The 22,143-nt window shown below is 44.6% G+C and overlaps 1 protein-coding gene across 2 annotated transcripts in view; it reads left to right on the plus strand.

Annotated features, from left to right (window-relative positions):
* Positions 1-17,167: 17,167 nt before the first annotated feature.
* Positions 17,168-22,143, plus strand: part of SAMD4A (sterile alpha motif domain containing 4A) — a 208,526-nt gene continuing 203,550 nt past the window's right edge. For both annotated transcript variants that reach the window (XM_042943282.1, XM_042943284.1), the window contains exon 1: positions 17,168-17,378. In XM_042943282.1, the coding sequence (XP_042799216.1) occupies positions 17,183-17,378 (196 nt within the window). In that variant the 5' untranslated portion in view covers positions 17,168-17,182. The remainder of the gene's footprint in view (positions 17,379-22,143) is intronic.

Here is a 22,143-nt window from a genome sequence, read left to right on the forward strand (position 1 = left end):
TCTGCACCTATTCCAAGATTAGTAAAATTTAGTTTCTCACACAGATGAAAATAAACATGACTTCCAATATTTTTTCTACACTACTCTGTAGGTTGCTACACTTCAAACCACCTTTAATACTGATATCTATAATGCAAATTGGATTCTATTGCTTGGTTTAATATAACTGCAATGAGTCTTCAATACCTTTAAGATTCATTCATTCATCTGTTCAGCAAATATCCGTTAAATGGCAAACTCTGTGCAAAACAATGGGAATACACAGATAAACAGGTCAGTTCATGTCTTATGCAGTTTCTAATCTATTGAGAGACACAGAGAAGTAAACAGGCAAAGTCGTAAGTGCTAAGATAGGCTTAAGCTGAGCATATTATGGGAGCTTATGGAGGAAGCTACCTCAGACTTGGAGGATGAGGAAAGGCTTCCTAGAGGAAGTGACAGAAAACCAGGACCCAAGGGACAGTTTGGTGTTGACTACGCAGGGAGAACAGCATTTGTAGATCCTTTTATGTTCAGGGAAATGGAAATAATTCAGACTAGCTGGAGTGCAGAGTAAGAAGGAGAAAGAGGGAATGAATCTGCAGAGATGGTCTTCTTCAATTTCGTTCATCAATGTCTGATAGTTTTCAGACTGAAGATCTTGGTTAAATTTATTCCTATGTATTTTATTCTTTTCAATGCCGTTGCAAATGGGATTGTTTTCTTAATTTCTCTTTTGATAATTTATTTTTAGTTATGGAAACACAACTGATCTTTGTATATTGATTTTATATCCTGAAAATTTACTGAACTCATTCATTAGTTCTAACAGTTTCTTGGTGGAGTCTTCAGGGTGTTCTACGTATAATATCACATCATCTGCAAATAGAGACTGTTTTACTTCTTCCTTTCCGACTTGGATGCCTTTTATTTCTTTTTCTTGTCTAATTGCTCTGGCTAGGACTTCCAGTACTACGTTAAATAAGAGGGGCCGGAGTGGGTATCATTGGATAAACTGAGGCAAGATCAGCAAGGGCTTGATGAGAGTTAAACTTTATCATGAAGGTGAAGAGGAGTCGTTGAAGGCTGGCTGAATGTGGTGAAAGAACTGGTATGTTGGTGGGGACAAGGGGTCAAGATAGAAGGCCCAGAGACTATTAGGAAACTAGTCATTTGGTGGTGGTGGTGGTAAGCCTGGTGCTTGGGAGGATGAAACAAAAAATGCAATGGCCTAAAGTGAAAAAGAGCTTGGGTGTTGGAGGAACAGAAGGCCTGTGTGGCTGGAATCGAATAAATAAGGAGGAGCCATGTGGATGGGGTTGGAGAGAGGCCAGGCCTTATTGGCCGTGGCAGGAGCTGAGACTGTCTTCTATGCAGTGGGAAGATACTAAAAGTCAAAGTAGGGAGGTGACCTTGTTTGAGTTGCACTTTTAAAAGACTGAGGGAGGAAGCATCTGGGGAAGAGGGTGGGCAAAATCAAGAGTTTAGACATTTTAAGTTGAAGATGTGACATTATACCTACCTTACTTGTTTTGTTTAATTGGTTGAACCTCTAGCATTCAATCTCTTCTGTGTTTATCATAGCTACGTCCTACAGAAATTCTGCAAATTTGTACCAGGTATAGGACTGAGCCAATTAGCCAGGTTAGGAGGAGGAGGAATAGCTGTCATATAGTTTCTATGATCTGAGCACTTTGTGTTAGTGCCAGTGACTAAGCTATTGCCTCCCAGCTCCAGATCCACCCTTCTCTCCACTTTGTGATGCTGGGGTAAGACTCTGTAGACCCGCAGGCTGCCTATAAAGCTTTGCAAGTCAAGGGAGACTGGCAGGAAGGAGACTCTTTCCTGTTTCTTTCCTGTGGGCTTCCTGTTTTTTCAAGCATTACCTCAGTCTACCTCCTTTCCCTGGCAGTGGTGGTTGATTCCAGGAGCAGCAGGCGAATCTCCATTGCAGTTCTTCCAACGTTTGCCAAACCTGCCTTCTTGTCTTCCCACTCAGGACACCAGCCCCAGCCCAGCAGCACCCCCTCCTCAGAAGTCTGAGTAGTTCGGCTCCCGGAGGCCCCTCTTCCACACCTCTCAGGCTTTATAATCCCAACTACTTTACTATGTTTCTCCAGCCCTGGGGGATGGTAGCTGCTTTCTGCAATTGCTACTGCTGAAATTTGCTACCTCTGAAATACCTTCATGTTTTTCCGTTTGACTTTTCAGTCAACAACTTTTATGTTAATAATCTCTGATAAAATAACTGTTGTGTTTTTTTGTCTCCTGCCTATACTCTAATTGAGACAATTAGATACAATTACCTCCCATCATCCTGGCTCAATTGACTAAAGTAGACAGAAAACTGAGACCAACAGGTTAATGGCCCATATTACACAGCTACTAGCTGGGAGAGTTGGGATTTGAATTCAGTTTTGCTTTATTTTTTAATTTTTTTTCAGTTTTGCTTTATTTTATTTTGCCTGAAGCTTGTGCTCTTACATGCTAGTCAGGTGACTACATTTGGACAACATTGTCCGAAAAAACACATGGTTTTTCATCACTGAACTGTAGATACAATTTAAAAACTCTTTCATCATTTTTGTTGCTCTTCTCGAGCCTATTATCAGAGCCAGCATTTCCCAAAACATAGTCTAGGCAACACTGTACGACAAGCCCCATGAAGGATGGGTTCTGGGCTCAAGTAAATTTAGGGCCTGCCCTGGACTCTACTCTCCAGAAGACGTATAATGAACATTAAGTTAAGAAACGCTTTGAAAAGCCTTGCAAAAAAATATGTAACCAGGTAGTTTTCTCATAACTTTTCTGACTGGGAATATTCCAAGGATGTGGAAAATGTTGGACTAATCGATATTAAATCAAATATATCCTGGGCAACAGTAGCACCTGGTTAGGAGAAAGTTGTTGGTGCCAGAACTGGTGGGATGTTCTTATCATACAGGGGTTGCTGCAGAGAGTATTGGGGGAAATTATAGCAAATTACAAATATAACAAAGCTGACTAATACCACAAGTATCACAAAGTCTATAGACAAAGATAATATTAAGTAGAATTTTAAAAGTTTATTTATTTTGAGACAGAGAGAGAGAGCGCACAAGCAGGGGAGGAACAGAGAGAGAGGGAGAGAGAGTCCTAAGCAGGCCCCACACTGTCAACACAGAGCCCCACACAGGGATCGAACTCATAAGCCGTAAGATCATGAACTGAGCCAAGATCATGAGTCGGATGTTTAACCGGCTGAGCCACCCAGGTGCCTCAGTATTAAATAAATTTTAAACGAATATTGGGGAAGGGGAGTCTGACCTTTGATTAGATTGTAGAAATATGACCCTTTTGTACATTTTAAATTTTCAACTAATCAAACTTGTGGGCACATTTCAATCACACTTTTAGTGGAAAAGACATTGGTAATTCTGAAATTAATAACCAGGATTACAATAAAGATTTGATGACTTCTGGGACAAGTGATTTTACTCTCGTTGTCTTATGCCAATCTGGGACAATTTATCCCTCCAAAAGGCCTAAGGTCCCACTTTTACAATTTTGACCTATATAAATCCTGTAAACAGGAGTAGTTTTGCAATGCTTACATTTAATCTTCTGACTATATTTATTTGAAAATTTATCTATGACACCTTGTGAGATGCTTTACTGTAAAAAAACTATAATTAAAACTTCATACATTTGTTTATTTTTAAGAAATGTGAATCCATCTACATTTGTGTTTGAAACTGTGGTTCAAAATTTGTTTATATTTATATTTTATTTAAATAATTGTGCCAGTTAATTGGTTTGAATTATATTGTTTAGAAATCAGTCAAAATGTAGTATACCTAAGTGTTCTAAAACTTAGAGTTAGATCCTTCTTATTTAACTCCATCTAGAGAAAGCTGTCATAAAAGTTTTCTTCATAGAATATTCTTTAGTCTTAAAAAGGAATGAAATTCTGATACATACCACAATATGGATGAATTTTGAAAGCATCATGCTCAGTAAAGGAGACAGAACACAAAAGGACAACATTGTGTGATTCCACTTCTGCAAGGTCCCCAGAACAAGCAAATCACAGAGACAGAGTAGCTACTGGTTAACAAGGGCTGAGGGAATGGGAGACAGGGAATTGTTTTTTAATGGCTACAGAGTTTCAGTTTGGGATGATGAAAAGTTCTGGAAATAGTTTGTAGGGATTTATGGTACAATGTGATGTACTTAATGCCACTGAGTTTTACACTTAAGAATGGTTAAAAGGGTGGGGCCCTTGGGTGGCTCAGTCAGTTAAGCATCCAACTCTTGATTTTGGCTCAGGTCATGATCTCGTGTTTCATGAGTTCAAGCGCCGCATGGGGCTCTGTGCTGACAGCTCAGAGCCTGGAGCCTGCTTCGGATTCTGTGTCTCCCTCTCTCTCTGCCCCTCCCCTGCTCACACTCCATCTCTCTCTCTCAAAAATAAACATTAAAAAAAATTTTTTAAGTCTTTTTTTTTTTCCGGAAGAATTCTTTAAATTGAGGAACTGAAGGAAATTTGAAAGCTATCCCAAGAGAAATAAGAACTTTAGTGAAAAGTGAAACCAGATTCCTCAAGAGTCCCACTGTCTTACCTGAGGTTCACCTGGCTAGGTTGACGGGAGGGGGGGGGAGGGCAACCACCTTGGCTTTTGGCCTGGATGGGGCCATGACCCCATGTGAAAATGTACTAGGGATATGGGAAGCCGGTGCAGGCAATTACCACTGTGCCCTGGGCTCACGAAACCCCCACTCTCTACCCTAGTGTGTGCCCCTGCCGACACAGGTGTTTCTGAGGTTCCTCTAATGAGACTTGAACTCAAGGTTAGTCTCCCCAAGCCACGGCTCCTGGGCCTCACCCAGCTGGCCTTTCACTGTTGCTATCTTAGCAAACCTGACTCCCGCTCTAGCCTTCCCGCATTCCATCTGTCACCAGTTCTGCGGTTCCTTCCTCCACATCTCTCTCTTTATTCCCTCCGATAATGACTCAAGGCCTGGCAAGGTTGTCCTAGGCCTTACTGCATGAATTTTGAGAGAGCATGTCTCCATGTGAGGCAGACCCAAGAGGTAAAGTAACCAAATGAACACACTCTAATCCAGGCACAGAAAGAAGGAAAATTAATATTTATCAAGTACTTAACTATGTGCCAAGTAATGTGCCAGTTGTTTTCAGGCCTCCTAACAAGTTGATGAGAGCCAGCAGTGCACTTATGTTTAAATAACATCTTTTTTAGTAAGCTCTATGCCCACTGTGGGGCTTGACCTCACCACCCAGAGATCAAGAGTCACATGCTCCACCAGCCGAGCCAGTCAGGCGCCCTTAAATAATATATATATAATTACGTATATATATACATATACATATGTATATACATAATATACATATACATAATTATATATATATATACATATATATATGTATATACATATACATATTTAAGTTTATTTATTTATTTTGAGAGAGAGAGAACCCCAAGCTGTCTCTGCACTGGCTTGGAGCCCAATGCAGCACTCGAACCCATGAACTTCAAGACCATGACCTCAGTCAAAATCAAGAGTCAGATGCTTAACTGACTGAATCAGCCCCCCTAAATAGTATCTTTAATGCAGAATAGCTGTGCCTACTTCTCAGGAAGCACACTAGATCCTAGTGGCAAATACAGTTCTATCTGTTGCAGGTATCGACTTGGTTCACTTCCTTTTTTTTTTAATGTTTATTTATTTTTGAGGGGGGGGGGCAGGACAGAAGATCCAAAATGGGCTCTCTGCTCACAGCAGAGAGCCCGATGTGGGGTTGAACTCATGAACCATGAAGTCATGACCTGAGCCGAAGTCCAACACTTAACCAACTGAGCCACCCAGGTGCCCCCTGGTTCACACTATCTTTTTTCAAAGTTTATTTATTTTTGAGACAGAGAGAGCACGCAAGAGAGTGAGCGCACAATCGGGGGAGGAGCAAAGAGAGGGGGAGACACAAAATTCGAAACAGGCTACAGGTTCTGAGCTGCCAGTGCAGATCCTGATGCAGGGCTGGAACCCACGAACTGTGAGATCATGACCTGAGCCAAAGTCTGACACTTAACCATTGCTAATTCCTTCTCTACATCTCGACCTGAACAGCCTACTCTCACCAGCATGCACATCAGCGGTTGTATACCTTTTCTGAGGACTGAGGACAGAGAACCACCTGGACTCATCCCTCTCGACCAGGAAACGGATTCCTCCGTTTGGCACCTCTGTTTCTAGCTCACCTACATCCCATTCCACTCACATGACTGCCTAATCGTCTGCTCTTCGGAAGTTAGAATTTGCACTAAAGCTCATTTTACATGAGATTGTCTGATACGACACATTTATAACCCTAGGAGACCTTCATTCAGCTCTTTCAAAATGTACAACTTTCAAAAACTCTATACTTTTGTTCACTTTTCCCTTGAACCTATAAAATGTTTCTTCATAGATCAGAGCAGCTTTTGAACAGCCGTTTCCGCAGCCTCACAGTGATGGCGGTGGGGTCGGGTAGGGACAGGCATTGCATTACTGGGCATCAGGCACTGGGAGGCAGTGCATGTGCTATTCACTCAAGTTTCACAACAGCCCTGTAAGATGAGTAGAATTTTCTCCATTTTATGGGTGGTGAGATGGATGGTCCCCTCTCCACAATTGCACAGCCGGTCAGATCACATTTGGAATCCCTTGTCCAATTCCTAGGGTCACATGAAGCCAGGGGATAGTATGTCTGTTTAGGATGGTCCTTCAACAAGAAGATGCCAAGATTAGATGTATACGCTATTTATTGGGGGAAATACCTGTGAAGGTTCAATGGGGAGGGAGTGGGACAAGGCAGGGAGAGCCTTCAGACCAGGACTGTGAAAACAGAGAGGAAAGAAGGACTGAGGAGGAAGGGCCTCAGACCACAGCATAGTCCTGAGAAAGTCTCCACTAAGTGGATGGGGTGTCCCTGAGCAAAGAGACAGCAGCTGGTGTTGGCAACACCATCCTGTGGCAGACCCTTGAAGGGGAGCTGACAGGTGCACGTCCATGGCTGCCATGGGTGCAAGTTACAGAGGGACAGACCAAGTACTTACAGAAAGCACATTTTAATCATCAATGCCAATGGCCACTCCAAGGTCATCGAAACGGCCACTTAGATGGAGGGATGTGACCTCTGAATGCAGAGGGATGCAGACTTCTGAATTTCATGGGCCAGGAAAACCAGGAGACCAGCTAAAGTCACCAAGTTTTGGTTTTTTTTTAATTTCTCCAAATAAGGATATCAATAGCCCAATATTACTATCATTTACTATAAGATACTTTAATACCTCCCCTACCCTTCAAGCAGGAAGAGCATAATGTCAGAGTAAAGTCCTTGAAGCTGAATAAATTTGGAAAAGTGAAAAAACGAGAATATGTTATTCTTGCTACTCTTGTTTTGCTGCAGTTTAGGTAAAAGTATGCTCATGGACTGGGTCTCGAAACACAGTAATAGGGTATTTAAGTACAGGATGGGGCACTGGACCCAGAGTCTTCTGAGGGAGCTTCCAACCCCGAGATTCATTCATTCAACTCACAAAGAGTTACTGTGCACTTCTGGGTGACAGGTCCTAGAAAGTACTGAAGGTCCTGAGGATAAATAAGAAAGAACGGGTCCCTGCACTTGTGGAGCTGGAAATCTGGTGAGTGGAGAGAGATCAGGAACAAGCAATACAAGTTCCGTTGTGGTACCTGCTTCGGTAAGGAAAGGGCCTCTGCTTTAGATAGTGGGCTCTAAAAAGGTCTCTCTAAGAAGGTGACATTTGAGCTAAGACCTGAGGGAGGAGTCAGCCTTTTGAAGTGCTGGATGAGGAGCCAGAAAGACATAATTCTCCAGGAATAGTAAGTGCAAAGTCCTCCAGAAGAGAATGAGCTTGGCACATTTGAGGAACTGAATGTAGGCGGAGGGTGGGGAGGCAGCATGAAATGAGGTAAGAAGGGGCAGCCGGTGAAATCAGGCGGGGCATAGTTCCAGCGTGTCTGGCTCAGAGTCCACTCTACCATCATGACAACCTTATTTCAGTGACAGATATTCCTCTTTGTCGACATACGTTGCACAATTTCACAGGAAAGTAGAGTATAAAACTGCTTGAAGTGAGATGTCTGGGTATTTCCCTAGGACCATTCAAAGGGACGTCCTTACCGTACAAATTCATCAGGCGTTTCCTTTTGCAGGCTAAGAAAAAAGAATTCGTCTCTCAGGGGTTGACATATATTCAGCAAGCTTGTGAGATTTTGGCATATATCTGGCATGGCCGAGTATTAATTTGCATGACAACTCTACCTTCCAAAACTCCACACATTCCCCACTAGCACCTTTTCATCTGTAGCTGCTCCATGTGGGAAAATATCCTCTATCCAGATTCTTGGGACTGGAATGTGGGGACTAGGACACTTAGAGATGGACCTGAATGGCACACCAAGAAGAGAAAAGTGCTATCTTTCATCTAGTGAGAGCTCGCTCGGGACCTCTCCTCTTAATGCTTCTGTTGCTGCTCCCACCGCTTCAACAGGCCGTCCCTTCAGATGGTTTTGTATACCTGTGCACTGATGCTCCCCCACTTGTCTGATCTTAAGAATCACCAGGGCACCTGGATGGCTCAGTCAGTTGAGCATCTGACTCTTGATTTCAGTTCAGTTCATGATACCAGGCTCGTGGGACCAAGACCCACATCTGGCTCTTCGCTGAGTGTTGGGATTCTCAGCCTGGTTGGATTCTCTCTCTCTCTCTCCCTCTGCCCTTCTCCCCCACTTGCGGGCATGCTCTCTAAAATAAAAAAAAATAATAAAATATTTATATATTAAAAAAAAAGAATCACCAGGAGCTCTTGATAGAAACATGGACTTCCAGGCCCACTCCCAGAAGATTCTAATTTAGAAGGTTTTGGTGAGGGCTGCAAATATGAGTGCCTTCTACTAGCAGCCCAGGTGATTCTTACCAAGCGTGCTTAGGAAACTCTACTTTGAGGTTCTTCAGAGTTTTCTAACTCAGCGTTTTCCAAACTGATCCAATCACAAAATGACCTAGAACATTTTCTAAATATACAAATTCTCAAGTCCCAGCCCAAAAGAATCAGAATTATCAGGCAAGGGGCCTGGGAATCTGTATGGTACTAAACAGCCAACGTTCATCTTGTGACAGGGGAAGTTTAGTAAACGCTCTAATTGAGACTCACATGGAAACTTTAAGATTTAAGATTCTGATTCACTACATCTTTTTGGGGGGCGGGGAGGGAAAGAGAGAATCTCAATAAGGCCCCATCCATGCTCAGCACAGAGCCCCACATGGGCCTCAATCCCACGACCCTGGGATCATGACCTGAGTCAGATGCTCAACCAACCGAGCCACCCAGGCGCCCCCTGATTCACTACACCTACAGAGGAACTCAGAGATCTGCCTTTTAAAATAAACTCCCAGGTGATTCTGATGTGTAAGGTTCATGGACTCCCACTTTGAGAAACACAGCAGTCAAGTTTAATATTATTACAACTCATACCTTTGTTCTTAATGCCAAAGCATTGACAGCATTTACTATGAACTTGCACGTCTCCTTGCCTTTGCAAATGGTGTTCACAAACCCCATCTCTGTGTTTTAAAACCTTAATACTTAACTCTATTTTTCAATTTTTTAATTAAGAAAAATTTCAAACACACAGAAAATGAGGAAAGATAGTTCAGTGTACACCCATTATACTCACCACCTGGTTCAACGCTTGCCACACACATTTTAACCATGTACCTTTTTGCTAAACAATTTCAAACTAACCTGCAGACATCTTGACCCCTCACCCAAACACTTCAGCATGAATATCCTTTAAAAACAAACAAACAAAAACTACTCTCTTTCATGACCACAATACCATGGTCACATCTAACAAAACTAATAACTAATAATAATCGCCTAATACCAATATCAGTATCCCCAATTGTCCCCCAATGTCTTTAATAGCTAATTTTTCAAGCCTGGAGGCAATCAAGGATAACACATTGCATATGGTTGTTATATGCCTTCTGTCTCTTTTAATCTAGGACAGCCCTTCCACCATATTTTCCAGACCAGCTGTCTTTGAGAATATCCCTCTTTCTGTATTTGTCTGATTGTTCCCTCATGGGGTTGTACCAAACATACAAATAAACATTCTCATACAAATATATGTGTATTTGTATTTATAGCATATTTACAGAGAGACACAAAAGTTTGTTTGCTCTCTGCCATCCCACATAACCTCTTTCTCCTCTTAAACAATCATATTTAATAATATTATCAAACACTTACTATATGCCTGCACTGTTTTAAGAAATTTAAATGTATTGACTTATTTACTCATAACAATAATTAGGTAGATTTGTTACCAATGAAATTAAGGCACAGAGTGGGAAGTGACTAGTAAAAGGTCAAATGGCTAGTCAGTTGGTAGGGTTGTGTTCCAAGACTCAGGACTCTTGCTTTAGAACTGGGTCTCTTAACCACAAAAACAGAATCATAGCATAAACATTATTCTACGACTTAAAAAATGCTTATTTCTAGGCCAATACATAGAAATTTGACTCATCATTTTTATCCCCAACAATTATACACGAGTATGCAAAAAAATTGGAAGAATTGAATGATTAATACCTATACACTCTAGATTCTATAATTAACATTTTTTCATGCTTATCACATATTACTTTACCTATAATCCCTTTATCCATCAATCTATCATATTTCTGATGCATTTTTTCCAACTATAACTCATTTTTAAAAGCAGTTGTATAAGACTTATAGTATGGAGGTTTGATAATTTATTCACACACTAGTCTGCAGTCTAGTGTTTTGCTATACAAATAATGCTGAAATTAACATTCTTGTATTAACATTCTTGTATATTTTTGTATACCTTACAGTAATAATGCTATAGTTGCAGTAGGATAGATTCCTAAAATTTTGCCCATCTCTGTTGACACTATCCAATGAGCACCAACACATAAGGCACCAGATGCCTACTGTGTTTCTGAAATTTCTGGCAGAATTTCTGCCTCCTCTGGTATTGTTCAACACTGTGTGCAATCTTCCCCTAGACCCACTGTGTATTGTACCTTCCAGTGAAACATGTGTGTGTATGCGCGCGCGTGCACCCCCATACTTTATGTTCTCCACTAGAGATTAAAGAGACCATGCCCTCTCTTCGACTTTTGTATCCTCTATTTGCCCTGCACAGTGATTTATATTAGATAAATACTTCTTGTTGAATGAATTAGTGAATGAAATTCTGGAGAAAAGTCCAGAGCAGCAGATAGTGGCCAAATGCTGGAGTCTTTGTATTTCAGGCCAAAGAGCTTGGAATGTATTCAATGTTGATTCAGAAACCACAGGAAGTGTCTGAACCAGGGGCTGGAAAGACAAGAATGTTGAGGCCATGAGGCACGGTATTGAGGCTAGGACAAGAACCTGGAGGAAGCAAACAGACTCCTAAACAATTATTAGGAGTTGAAGAACTAAGTTTTACAGTGTAGTTTTTTCAGAATACTTTCTACATTTAATTTTAGTCAGTCGTTTTGAGCTTATGCAGTGTTTTAACTTTTGTATGTATGGTAGAAAAATTAGACAATATAGAGAAACAAGATAATAATCCTCAGTAATTCCATCATCCAGGGAAATCACCAGTAGTTACCATCATGGTGGAAATCTTTTCAACACCTTTTTCTATGCATATATGCAATAAAATCTATATTTTAATATATAATGGATATATGAAGTTTTATTTCTTTCATCATTTTTATTATTTATTTTATAATTATTTATCACTATTTTATTATTAAATTTTATTTATAAATATATTTACATATTAAATACAAATTATACATATAACTTATATGTAAGATTATATATATATATATTAGATAGAAAACGCCATCTGTAATGTTAGATAGAAAGCACCATATTTGATAGAAAATGTTAGATAGAAAACACCATGTATCTCAAACATTGTATCTTAAACATCTATCTTAAACCTGACACAGAATAAATGCTCAATATAGATTTATTAAATGATTGAATTAATGAAAAATATTCATTGTCATTCACCCTTCGGTGGAGATTTTAATACTTCGTCAAAAAAAAATTTTTTTTAATGTTATTTTTGAGACAGACAGAGACAGTGTGAGCGGGGAGGGATAGATAGAGAGGGAGACACAGAATCCGAAGCAGGCTCCAGGTTCTGAGCTGTCAGCACAGAGCCCATCCTGGGGCCTGAACTCATGAACCACAAGATCATGACTTGAGCCAAAGTCTGATGCTCAACTGAGTCACCCAGGCACCCCCAGATTTTAATACTTCTAACACTTTTGCTAATTAATAAAGCAAATAATTAAAGATAACTTGTTCTAATGTCTCTATAACTAATACACTTTTTGTTTTATGTTATTACTCCTAGAACTATGAATTTAAAATCCATAGACATGGGCTCCTGGAGATAGCTTATTGATATAAACAATACCTAAACATGTTCTTAAGCAGTGACTTATAAACATAGCACTGATTTAGCTGGACTTAGTCATCTTTGAAACATTTGAACATTTGAGTTATTTGATAAAAAGTATTACTCACCAAGCAAACACTAATTTCTTTCCTTTGCAGAGTCTAGGGAGGAGAAAAACAAAAGAATGTTAAAAGAATGTGAATTCATTTGATATTCTGATCTATCTTTTGTTTGGTACACCATGATGGACTCAGTACCTGTGCTCTGTGTACTCACTGCCTAACCCACTGCCTGGCATAAAGTAGGTGAACAATAGGTATTTTTCAAATGACTAAATAAAAAATAGTGAACACAGACATAACAATAATGTCCTCTATCTCATATTTTCATTGCTTTTCCAAGGGGTGTGAACCTTTAGTACTTGTTAGCTACTTCTTAATTATCCATAAAAATTGGGTACAGGTTCATATAGGAAAATTCCACATTTAATACACAAACATATATTTAGCTCATAGTATTCCTTTCCTTCCTTCAGAGTCTTGACTTCACTCTGAGGAATAATGAAGCAGCCTCACTGGGTTTTATCTATATTCTCTGTCTTATCAGAGAAAAGGCCCAGAGGCATGGGAAACCACGAGTATTGTCATCCCACAAAAACAAGGGGGACTGGTAACTCATTCCTGCTCATCTTTGTATTTCTCAAAAGTAGCTCAAAAATTAACTAAATCAAGATCTTTTCCTCGGTTAAAGGCTGCTGTAAGAACTACATTTTTCCAGTAGGTGGTAGTATTTTCTTTCTTCAGCATTAGAATTTTTGAAGATTGCCTCAAGGTTTGTTGGCTTTGTTTTTTTTTTTTTTAGTTTTACTATTCCTTTAGTAATCTGCAGGTGACAATAAATAAGTTAATGAAACTGGTGTTTCTTCCACTTTAAAAAAAAAAAAAATATATATATATATATATATATATATATATATATATATATATATATATATATATATATATATATATATATATAATTCTTGAGGGCTTTCAAAGGCTCCAGATGGAGAACTTCTGCTTTGGCTGCCATTGATAGCCAAGTATATACCAGGGTAGACTGTGCTGGAACTCTCCTTCCCACTTCCCGATAGAAGTTATTACTAAGGACTAGCTAATTGACAGTAATGTCTTGGAGAAAATGATATGACAAGATTTTCTGCCTCTATAATAATAACGCCAAACAAAAATAAAACATTGACCCTAGGATTCTCGATTTTAGGGAAGATAGTCATTAAATTATGCAGATACCTTTCCTGGCTGGTTAATAATGATCTTAAACAATTATTCACATATCCTATTTTAACGAAAACATCTAAACTTCTGCAGTCCCACAAGACCTTTCAATACCCCCAACAGAGGGTTAGGTACTGTCACGTGTCTGACACGGAGTACACGGTGCAGAAACTAGGTTTGAGGAAGGAAGGAAAGATTGAAATTCCAGGGGCATATCATATGCTGTAGTTGAAAAACGGAAGTGTGAATTAGTGGAATAATATCTCAAATACTTTATCTTCAAAAATACTGTGTTCACGAGAGTAGGGAAGGCTGGTTCTGAAGCACGTATTTCACTGGTTTCTCAGAAGTACTCTTATAAACAAAGCTTCAAGTTGCTGGAGAAAGTGTTCAAGGGCTCAGTGTTTCACTGAAAACACGGAGATAGCCCGGATTTGGCCATCAAGTCCAGCCGTGAATATTCACCTGATAATAGAAGGTACAGCGATTTTCAGGTTTTAGGGGATTTTTAACCAACCCTCTACTTTGGAGACCATACCCGGCGGCGCTTTTCCAGCCCACCTTAGGCTGCTCCACTGGCCGCCGCACCCCGCTATTCTCTTCCGCGCCGGTGGAACACTGACCCAGACACGGCCTCGGCCTCGCGCACTGCCCAGGTCCAGGTCAACCGCCCAGCCTGGAGACTCCGACGCGCTGACAGGTGGCCTCGCTCGCCTTCCTGCCGCCCAGGGCGGCGCTCGTCTCCCACTCCACACGACAGTACTCAGGCAGAGCTCCCAGGCTGGTCCCAGAGGTCGGGTGGCTTCCCGAGGGGAGAGAGAGGTCCAAGAGGGGGGCCGGGTGGCCCGCGAGGCCGCCGACGAGAGCAAAGGGCAGCCAAGGCCAGAGCCAGGTGAGGGGTGATTAGGCCAGGCACTTCTCGCGCCCCTTGGACAAGGGCCACAAGGAAGGAGGCCGGCACCCAGGCACGCCCAGCTCAGTGCACCGCCCCTGGACCTCGGAGACCCCTGGAACCCGTCCACGCCCCCCGCGGCAGGGACCCCACGTCTCCACCGTCCGCCGGGCAAACAGATCTGCCACCCCCGGGCCCCAGGAGGACTCAGGGGTCACTCGAGTCGGCGAACCACATTCCCAAGGACGAGCAGCCGGTGGCAGCACCGCCCCCTCTCAAGCGCCCTCCGAGTCGTCTACTGCCAGCGCTCGGGCGACTCGAGGGCCCCGACCCCTCCAGAACTCTCAGACGGTCGGGGAGGAATTCACTCGGACCCCTCCCCTTCCCCAAACTTCTTCCCTCCGCCGGGCGGTTCTTCCAACCGGACCCCTCCGCGCCATCCGGCTCCTCCCTCTCCGCTCCCCTCCCCTTTTCTGGTCCCCACGTAGGAATCCGCCCCCCCACCCCCGTCGCCCGCGGGGTCCGGGGATCCTCCCCCCGACTCCCCCCGCGTGCCGCCGCCGCCGCCCGGGTTCCTCTCCCCCCTCTCGGGCGCTCCCTGCCAAGCCCATGATGTAATGGTGTATGTTAATCAGTAGCATGTGGGGAGCTCCGGCTCGGCGGCTCAGTCCTCCGCGAGCCGACACTGGAGGCGGCAGCAGCGGCGGCGGCGGCGGCCCGGACCCGCAGCACCGCACTCTCTGAGCGCCGCCCGCCCCGACGGCATGGCCCGCAGCCCGCGCTCCGGGCGCCCAGACCCTCGCTGAGAGCCGCCTCGGCCCCCGACCCGCGCACGGGGCCCCGAGCCGCCGGGATGAGCCGCGCCGAGGTGAGCGCCCCCACCCTTCCGACCGCGGCAGGGGACCCGCCGGTCACTGGGTTCTCCTCCCAAGAGACTTCCCCCTCTACTCGAGAAGTTCTGGGAGGCGGGAAGCGGGGTGCCGGCAGCGAGCGGCCCCTCGAGGGTTGGCCGCTGGGCTCTTCTCTCCGCCGCCAGCCGCCACCGGACAGGGATAGGACTGGGGGAGCCCCCGAAGCTGAACTTTCTTCTTTGCGGTCGTTGGGGGGCGTGTGCGGGCGGCGCTGAGCCGCAGTCTCGGCGGAGCCGCCCTGCCCGCCGGGGGAAGCAGTGTTTCGGACTCCGGCTGTCTCCGCGCTCGGCGCGCGCCTGGAGCCGTTCCGCCTTCGGCCTGGGAAGCGCGGGCGAGGCGCTGGGCCGGCCGGACCCGCCCGTAGGCGGTGGCAGCCGGGGCAGAATGCCTAAAGCACACACACGCGTACACACAAACGCACACGCACGCACACATCTGATCGTTCAGGGCAAAGCAGGCCCTCGGAGACCTCCCGGGTGGGCTGGAGAGGCGCGGCGCGGGGGAGCCGGGGCTCGGGCTGCGCCTCCGCCCGCTGGGCACGGCGCTTTGGGTGGGGAGTTTATTTTTGTCTCGAGCTGCTGCCGCGGCTGCTCACGGCCTAAATCCAGAGGGGCGCCTGGCGGCGGAGATGCTGGCTGTTGCTGTAGATGGAGCTGCAGCCGCTCGGCTGCTTCTCCGGGAGGTGGAGGAGGAGGAGTGGGAGGAGGGGGAGGTAGAGAAGGAGGAGGTGGAGGAGGAGGAGTGGGAGGAGGGGGAGGAGTGGGAGGAGGAGGAGGAGGAAGGAACTCGGGCTGCCGCTGCCTCCGCCTCTGTTTTGCATTAGCCCCCACCCCCACCCCCGCGCCCCTTCGCAGCCGCATTGCAAGTTTTCCGCGCGAGGAAGATCTGTTGCTGGTGCTGGCGTTTGCAGGCTCAGCCCTCGAGGCCACCCCGGGTGGCGTGTGTAGGGAGCACCAGCCGTTCGCAGAGGCAGCAACAGGAAGCCGTGGGGTCTACTCCCGCACCTGGGAAGGAGGCTTCTGGCCATTCCCGGAACGGGAATACCTCATCTCCCGCATCCGGGTGCGGAGGGGGCGGCCGGAATTTGGGGGGACCAAACCCCCAGCGGGGCGCCCCCCCCCCCGCCCCCTCTGATGCGCTCGTTTCCCGGGCGCGCTCCCTCGCTGGCCGAGGTCTCACTGCAGCCTTTCTCTCCTTCCAGTGGTGATCGCCGCTCGGGAATGCGGGTGTGAAGGGTCCGAGCTGCCGCCCAGCGGGGAAGAGACCCCGGGACGCCGGAAATCACCATCCCGGAGCTGCGAAAGGGGGGGAAAAGAGCATTCTTTCAGTTTGTGTGCCTTGTGGGGAATTTTTTTTTAATCGTTATTTTTTTAAAAAGAAACATTTCCGTGCTACTGTCTGTCATCATCTCTGGGGAAATCAGCCAGAACCACCGGAACATAACTGAAACCAGACTAGAGAGGCAGGAGCCGAGGCAGTACCTGCAGCGTCCGGGCACCGGAGCCACCTTGGAACGGGAACGCGTCTCCGGCGGCCGCGGGGCTGCGGCTCCGCCAAACTTTGGGGCGGGCGGGGCGGGCTGGGGCGCCGAGGGGGCTTCGTAGACCGAGGGCCGCCCCCTAACCATGATGTTTCGCGACCAGGTCGGGGTGCTGGCGGGCTGGTTTAAGGGCTGGAACGAGTGCGAGCAGACTGTTGCGCTGCTGTCTCTGCTTAAGCGCGTGAGCCAGACCCAGGCCCGTTTCCTCCAGCTCTGCCTGGAGCACTCGCTGGCCGACTGCGCCGAGCTGCACGTCCTCGAAGGCGAGGCCAACAGCCCCGGTAAGTGCGCGGCCGCCGCTGTCCCCCCTGTTCCCCCCTTTCTCCTTTCCCCATCCCCTCCTGCTTCCCAGCCTCGGGCCTGGGCCCCGCCCCCGGCCGCCTCCCAGCGGGTACACCGAGGGCGCGGGCCGGGGCCCTTGGCAGGTCACCCCTCCCTGCCCCCCCCCCCCCCCCCCCAGTCCCTGCGCCCACTTACCTCCGCTGGCCGCTTTGGTTTTTTGCCCACTGTCAACTCCTTCAGCCCATTCCGTGTGGTAGCCACGGTAGCATGAATGATTGATTTTTCTCTCATGCAGTTTCCTGGGAAATAAGTAAGTCAGGTCACGTAGAGTCTGGATTTTCTGGGCTTTTTTTTTTTTTTTTTTTTTCTTCTTCTTCTTCTTTTGGGCAACGTGGCTCTCTGGATTTCAGCAACACATGAAGAAACCCGGGCTGCCCTTCAGAGAGCCAAGCTTTGATGAGGCTGTATGAGGGATACATGAAAATTCAATTTTATTATTCATTTTTCCCTATGGATATTCCAGTTTCAGAGCTCTGTCTTCAGACTAATATGCAGGTGATGCTACATTCGCAGTTTGTATACTATGAGGTTATACTTCTTTATCACGACCTTGTCGTGTCGATGTGGATCTTGTAGAAACGGTCTTGGTAGAGAGCAGGCATGAATCAGGGTCCTTCATATTTTTGTTGGAAAACTTTACTGAATATAACAGAATCGTTTCATATTTACAGACCTTTCCACTAGTATAGAAAATGAATGTACTGGAAAGGTTCAGCAGTTTTCTATTTGCTAGCATGGGTGGTGACAGACTGAAATTATATCCTGGGGTGGGGAGGTGGGGTGAGGATGGGGGGTAGGGGCAAGGTCCGTTGTAATTTTGGATAGGGGAAATTCTTTAGTTCCTGCTGCCGCAGGAGGGTGAACAGAGCCCCCAGTGTTTACACAGAGAAAAGAATGCAGGGTCCTCTTCCAGCTGTTCCGTGTTAAAGCCTCCAGCCTGCGAGACTCAGCAGAGGTCTGGGCTGCCATTTGATGACAAGGTCCAGTTGAGGGCAGCAGGGCCTGGGAGACACTAAAGTGAGTGTGTGGTTAGGGCAGCAAGAGGAGAGCTGGCCTCCTCCTTACTCCTCCTCCCTGGTGTGGTGCTCATGAGGCTGAAAACCCTTGGATGGGTTGTTTCCATATATAGAATCAGAGGCTGGAAGTGAGCCGGGAAATCCTCACAGCCCTTTTCCTGACCAGACAGGGCTGCACCCAGAGGTCCTTGTGCCTCCAGGTGTGGAAGGCTGCACTGAGACAGATCACACAGGCCCCAGTGGGATTCAGCAAGAGCCCAAACAGCACCCCCTGTTACAAGGGTGGCAGGGGCAGGGCCCCTTCTGTTCAGTTACACATTTATAAATAGCTGAAGGGCCAGGCTCCTTCCTAAGGGTGTGGGAGCATAACTAGGAAGACTGATGATCTGCTCTCTTGACTTCTGTCCTTGATGTGACAGGGTAGTCTGGTTCACCTGCTTGATATTGTTTTCTCGGGTTTGACAAACAAGGTTATGTAAACTTTCGTGTGTTATAGACTGCAGGGGATTTAAGAACAGTAATTTGTGTGGAATGTTTGACTTCAGTGCTTGAAGGGACTGTTTAAAATAATGAATCTTCAGGTGACTCAAATGTTAGAGCAACATTCTTGCCCTTTGGGTTAAAGGAGACTTTTTCCCACATAGTAGCATTTCAGTAAGTGAAGCCATTAAATGTGTGGTGTAGAAGGAAATCACTTACTTTAAAAGTCTCGTCATTTAATAGACCAAAAAAAAAAAAAAATTGAACTTCTGTGTTTTTAAGTCATTTGGCAATCTTTTTCCTCAAAAATTTTATTTTGCTATACTTTTTGCTTTGTGGAAACCTACCTGTTCCTGCTGCTAAGTGCCATAGGTATACAAAATCTAGAGCCATTATGTAAGATAGGGACCATTTTCCAGTTTCTGAATTAATGTTACAACACAGAAATTTTGCTTTCTTTGAAACCCTTGCACTTGTCCTGTGGCCAGGACAGAAATTCATTAGTGAGGTCGTGTGATGGTTCAATTTACTTCTGCAGTATGGGGATCATACAGAGAATCAAGATTGGTCATAGCATATATCCAAGCCTGGAATATGGCTCTCTCACATATCTGGAACCTAGCCAAGAACCAGTGGGGCAAAAATGTCCACTCAGCAACCAGAATAGAGGACATCAAGTATGGGAGAATACTTCAGACCCTTTCTCAGAACATACTTATTCTTATTTTAGATAACAACCCTAACAATTTTTTTAATGTGAGAAAGAATCCGTGGTGTATTAGGGGTAGCACATTTAGAATGAGGTGACCCTTGACAGCTTGACAACCCGGAAAGAGACAGAAATATTATAACTTTAGACACAAGAATTGGAAGTAGAAGCCCTGAAGGTTTGGGAATGTTAGCGTAGGAACCCTCAATTGATTCTGCAGGCATTGTTCTGTAATAAGTAAATAATTACTATTTACCATGAATGAGAGTGAACTACCAAAAAGGATACATTTTTGAATACACTCTTTGAGAAGAGAGGAAAATATGCCATAAACTTTGAAAATAGTGACAGTCAAGATAATTAACCTCCAAGGCTGTTTTGGTTTGTAAAGCTCTTACCCATTCAGAAAACTAGGCTGTGTGGAATGACTCATTCATTGGCTGGCTGAGGTTTCCTATACCAAAATCATCATGTATCACTTACTTTTCTTTGTAATCATCAATTAAAAAGCACATATTTTTTCTGGTGTTGAGAGCTTAAACCTTGGTGAATGGGAACCAAATTCATATCTGGGGCGTGATCTCAGTGTAATAAAAAATGTAATTAGTCATAGTATGAACTTGGCTCTATTTTCTCCAGGACTGACTTTAAATAGAGATAATTTTTCACATTAAATGTGGTTTGTTTGAGATCCGTGGGATGTATTTTGATACTTTTTCTTCTCTTAAATTTAGCATTTATTGAGAATTTAGTGGTTCACGGTTTATCCTTTGCCTCAGGTTCATGGTCATCTGAAAGCCAAAACAAACAAACAAACAAAAAATGGTTGAGTCATTCCCTGAGACTGTGTGTGTGTGTGTGTGTGTGTGTGTGTGTGTGTGTGTGTTTCAAGCTAGATTTAGTCAGTGGGATCTGCTCGTGGTCAGCTTCCCAGGTAGAGACTGGTTTCCAGAACCCTCAAGTCGTAGATTATTGCCCTCCAGTCCAAATTAACCTTGAAGACCTCTGGCCAGTCCCAGTTTGTAGATGACTGTTTCTGGGGCTAACAGGTCCTTTGATACATAAAAATGGCAAAATGGAACCTACTCCCTTTATGTGCAGTTTCCTAAAGAAAAATAGGTTGTGTGACATTATTTATTCATGACTTTTGTCGTTTGGACTTGAAATATGTTTTGCAGTGGAAAACAGTGCAATAAATGGAGGTGTGCAAGTGAATCCATAAAGACTTACTAACTCACAAAACAGTGCATACTTTGTGGGGCAGTTGCGTATGTTTGTAGTAAGTAAATGATAAAAAGATTGTTGCTTTCCGTATAATTAAATACAACAGAAAAGATGATCTGAAATGGTGGTGCTTGAGACAAAACTAACTGTGGAGATTGGAAAAGGACTTGTGGGCATGTTTTCTCTCATTAGAGGGTGAAGGTTGATTCTGCGATTTTTATAGTGTTTGGTTTCTATAGAGTAGGTGTATCATACCCTGAGTTGCTCCTTTAGATCGTAAACGGAGTAAAAGGAAAACAGAAGAATTGAGGTTTTTCCTGATGTTGTTGCAGAAGATCTTGTTTGTAGTTCTGCCTTTCACTTATTCATTCAACATTCATTTTCTGACTGCCTGCTACTTTCCTTCCCCTGTGTTATGCAGTGGGAATACAAAGGTAACATACTATATTCCAGTGCCTGGTCCATAGATACCTGGTGTTGAGTAAATGACTAATACAGTATCATAGATGCTGAAGCAGTGATATGGGAATAAAAGGAGTGGAGGGAGGGCTTCTGGGAACATTGTAAACCTAGCAGTTAATTGCCTGGGGAGTCAGAGAAGACTTCACTGAAGAGGAGATATGTTTGAGTTGAGTTTTGAAGGGTGATTAGGAGTTGGTTCAGTATGTACAAAGGATTGTAGAGAATACGCATGAAGGCATTTTTCAGGCAGAAGGGATAGCTTTGATAAAAATGTTGCCTTATGAAAGGGACTGTGCAGAAAATAGTGAGTTGAGTGGCTAGAAGAGTGTAGAATCCTGACTTCTAAGTAAGGCAGAAATTAAAACAGGAGCTGTGGGTGTGTAGGATTTTGCCAGCTAAGGTGTTTGGACCTAATCATGCAGAGATGATTGAAAACCCAAGAAGGCTTTTAGGAAACGAGCTAAAAGATGGAAGGGCTGTGTGTGTGTATTTGTACACTTTTGGGAAAGTGCTTTCTAGTATATGCATGATCCTCTAAAAGGCAAAAATGGGAGAAGTGAGGTAAAGTTTGGTTTGGTTTCCATTTTGGTCACCTGGTGACATCATTATCTCAGGGCGGCTTCGTTGACCTCAGCATTGATCTGTCGGGGAGAAGAAACGACTAATATGGAGAAGAAAGGAAGGTTTGTCCAGGTGGCCATTTATTTATATGCATGGGAGGGCATATGTTGTAAAGGATTCTTGTAGTATGGATTTTGAAATCAGTCACAGTGCGCTGGTCAATTGATTCCTGGGCCTCAGTTTTCTCATCTG

The sequence above is a fragment of the Panthera leo genome, chromosome B3 (genome assembly GCF_018350215.1).
Source record: "Panthera leo isolate Ple1 chromosome B3, P.leo_Ple1_pat1.1, whole genome shotgun sequence".
Lineage (NCBI taxonomy): Eukaryota > Metazoa > Chordata > Mammalia > Carnivora > Felidae > Panthera > Panthera leo.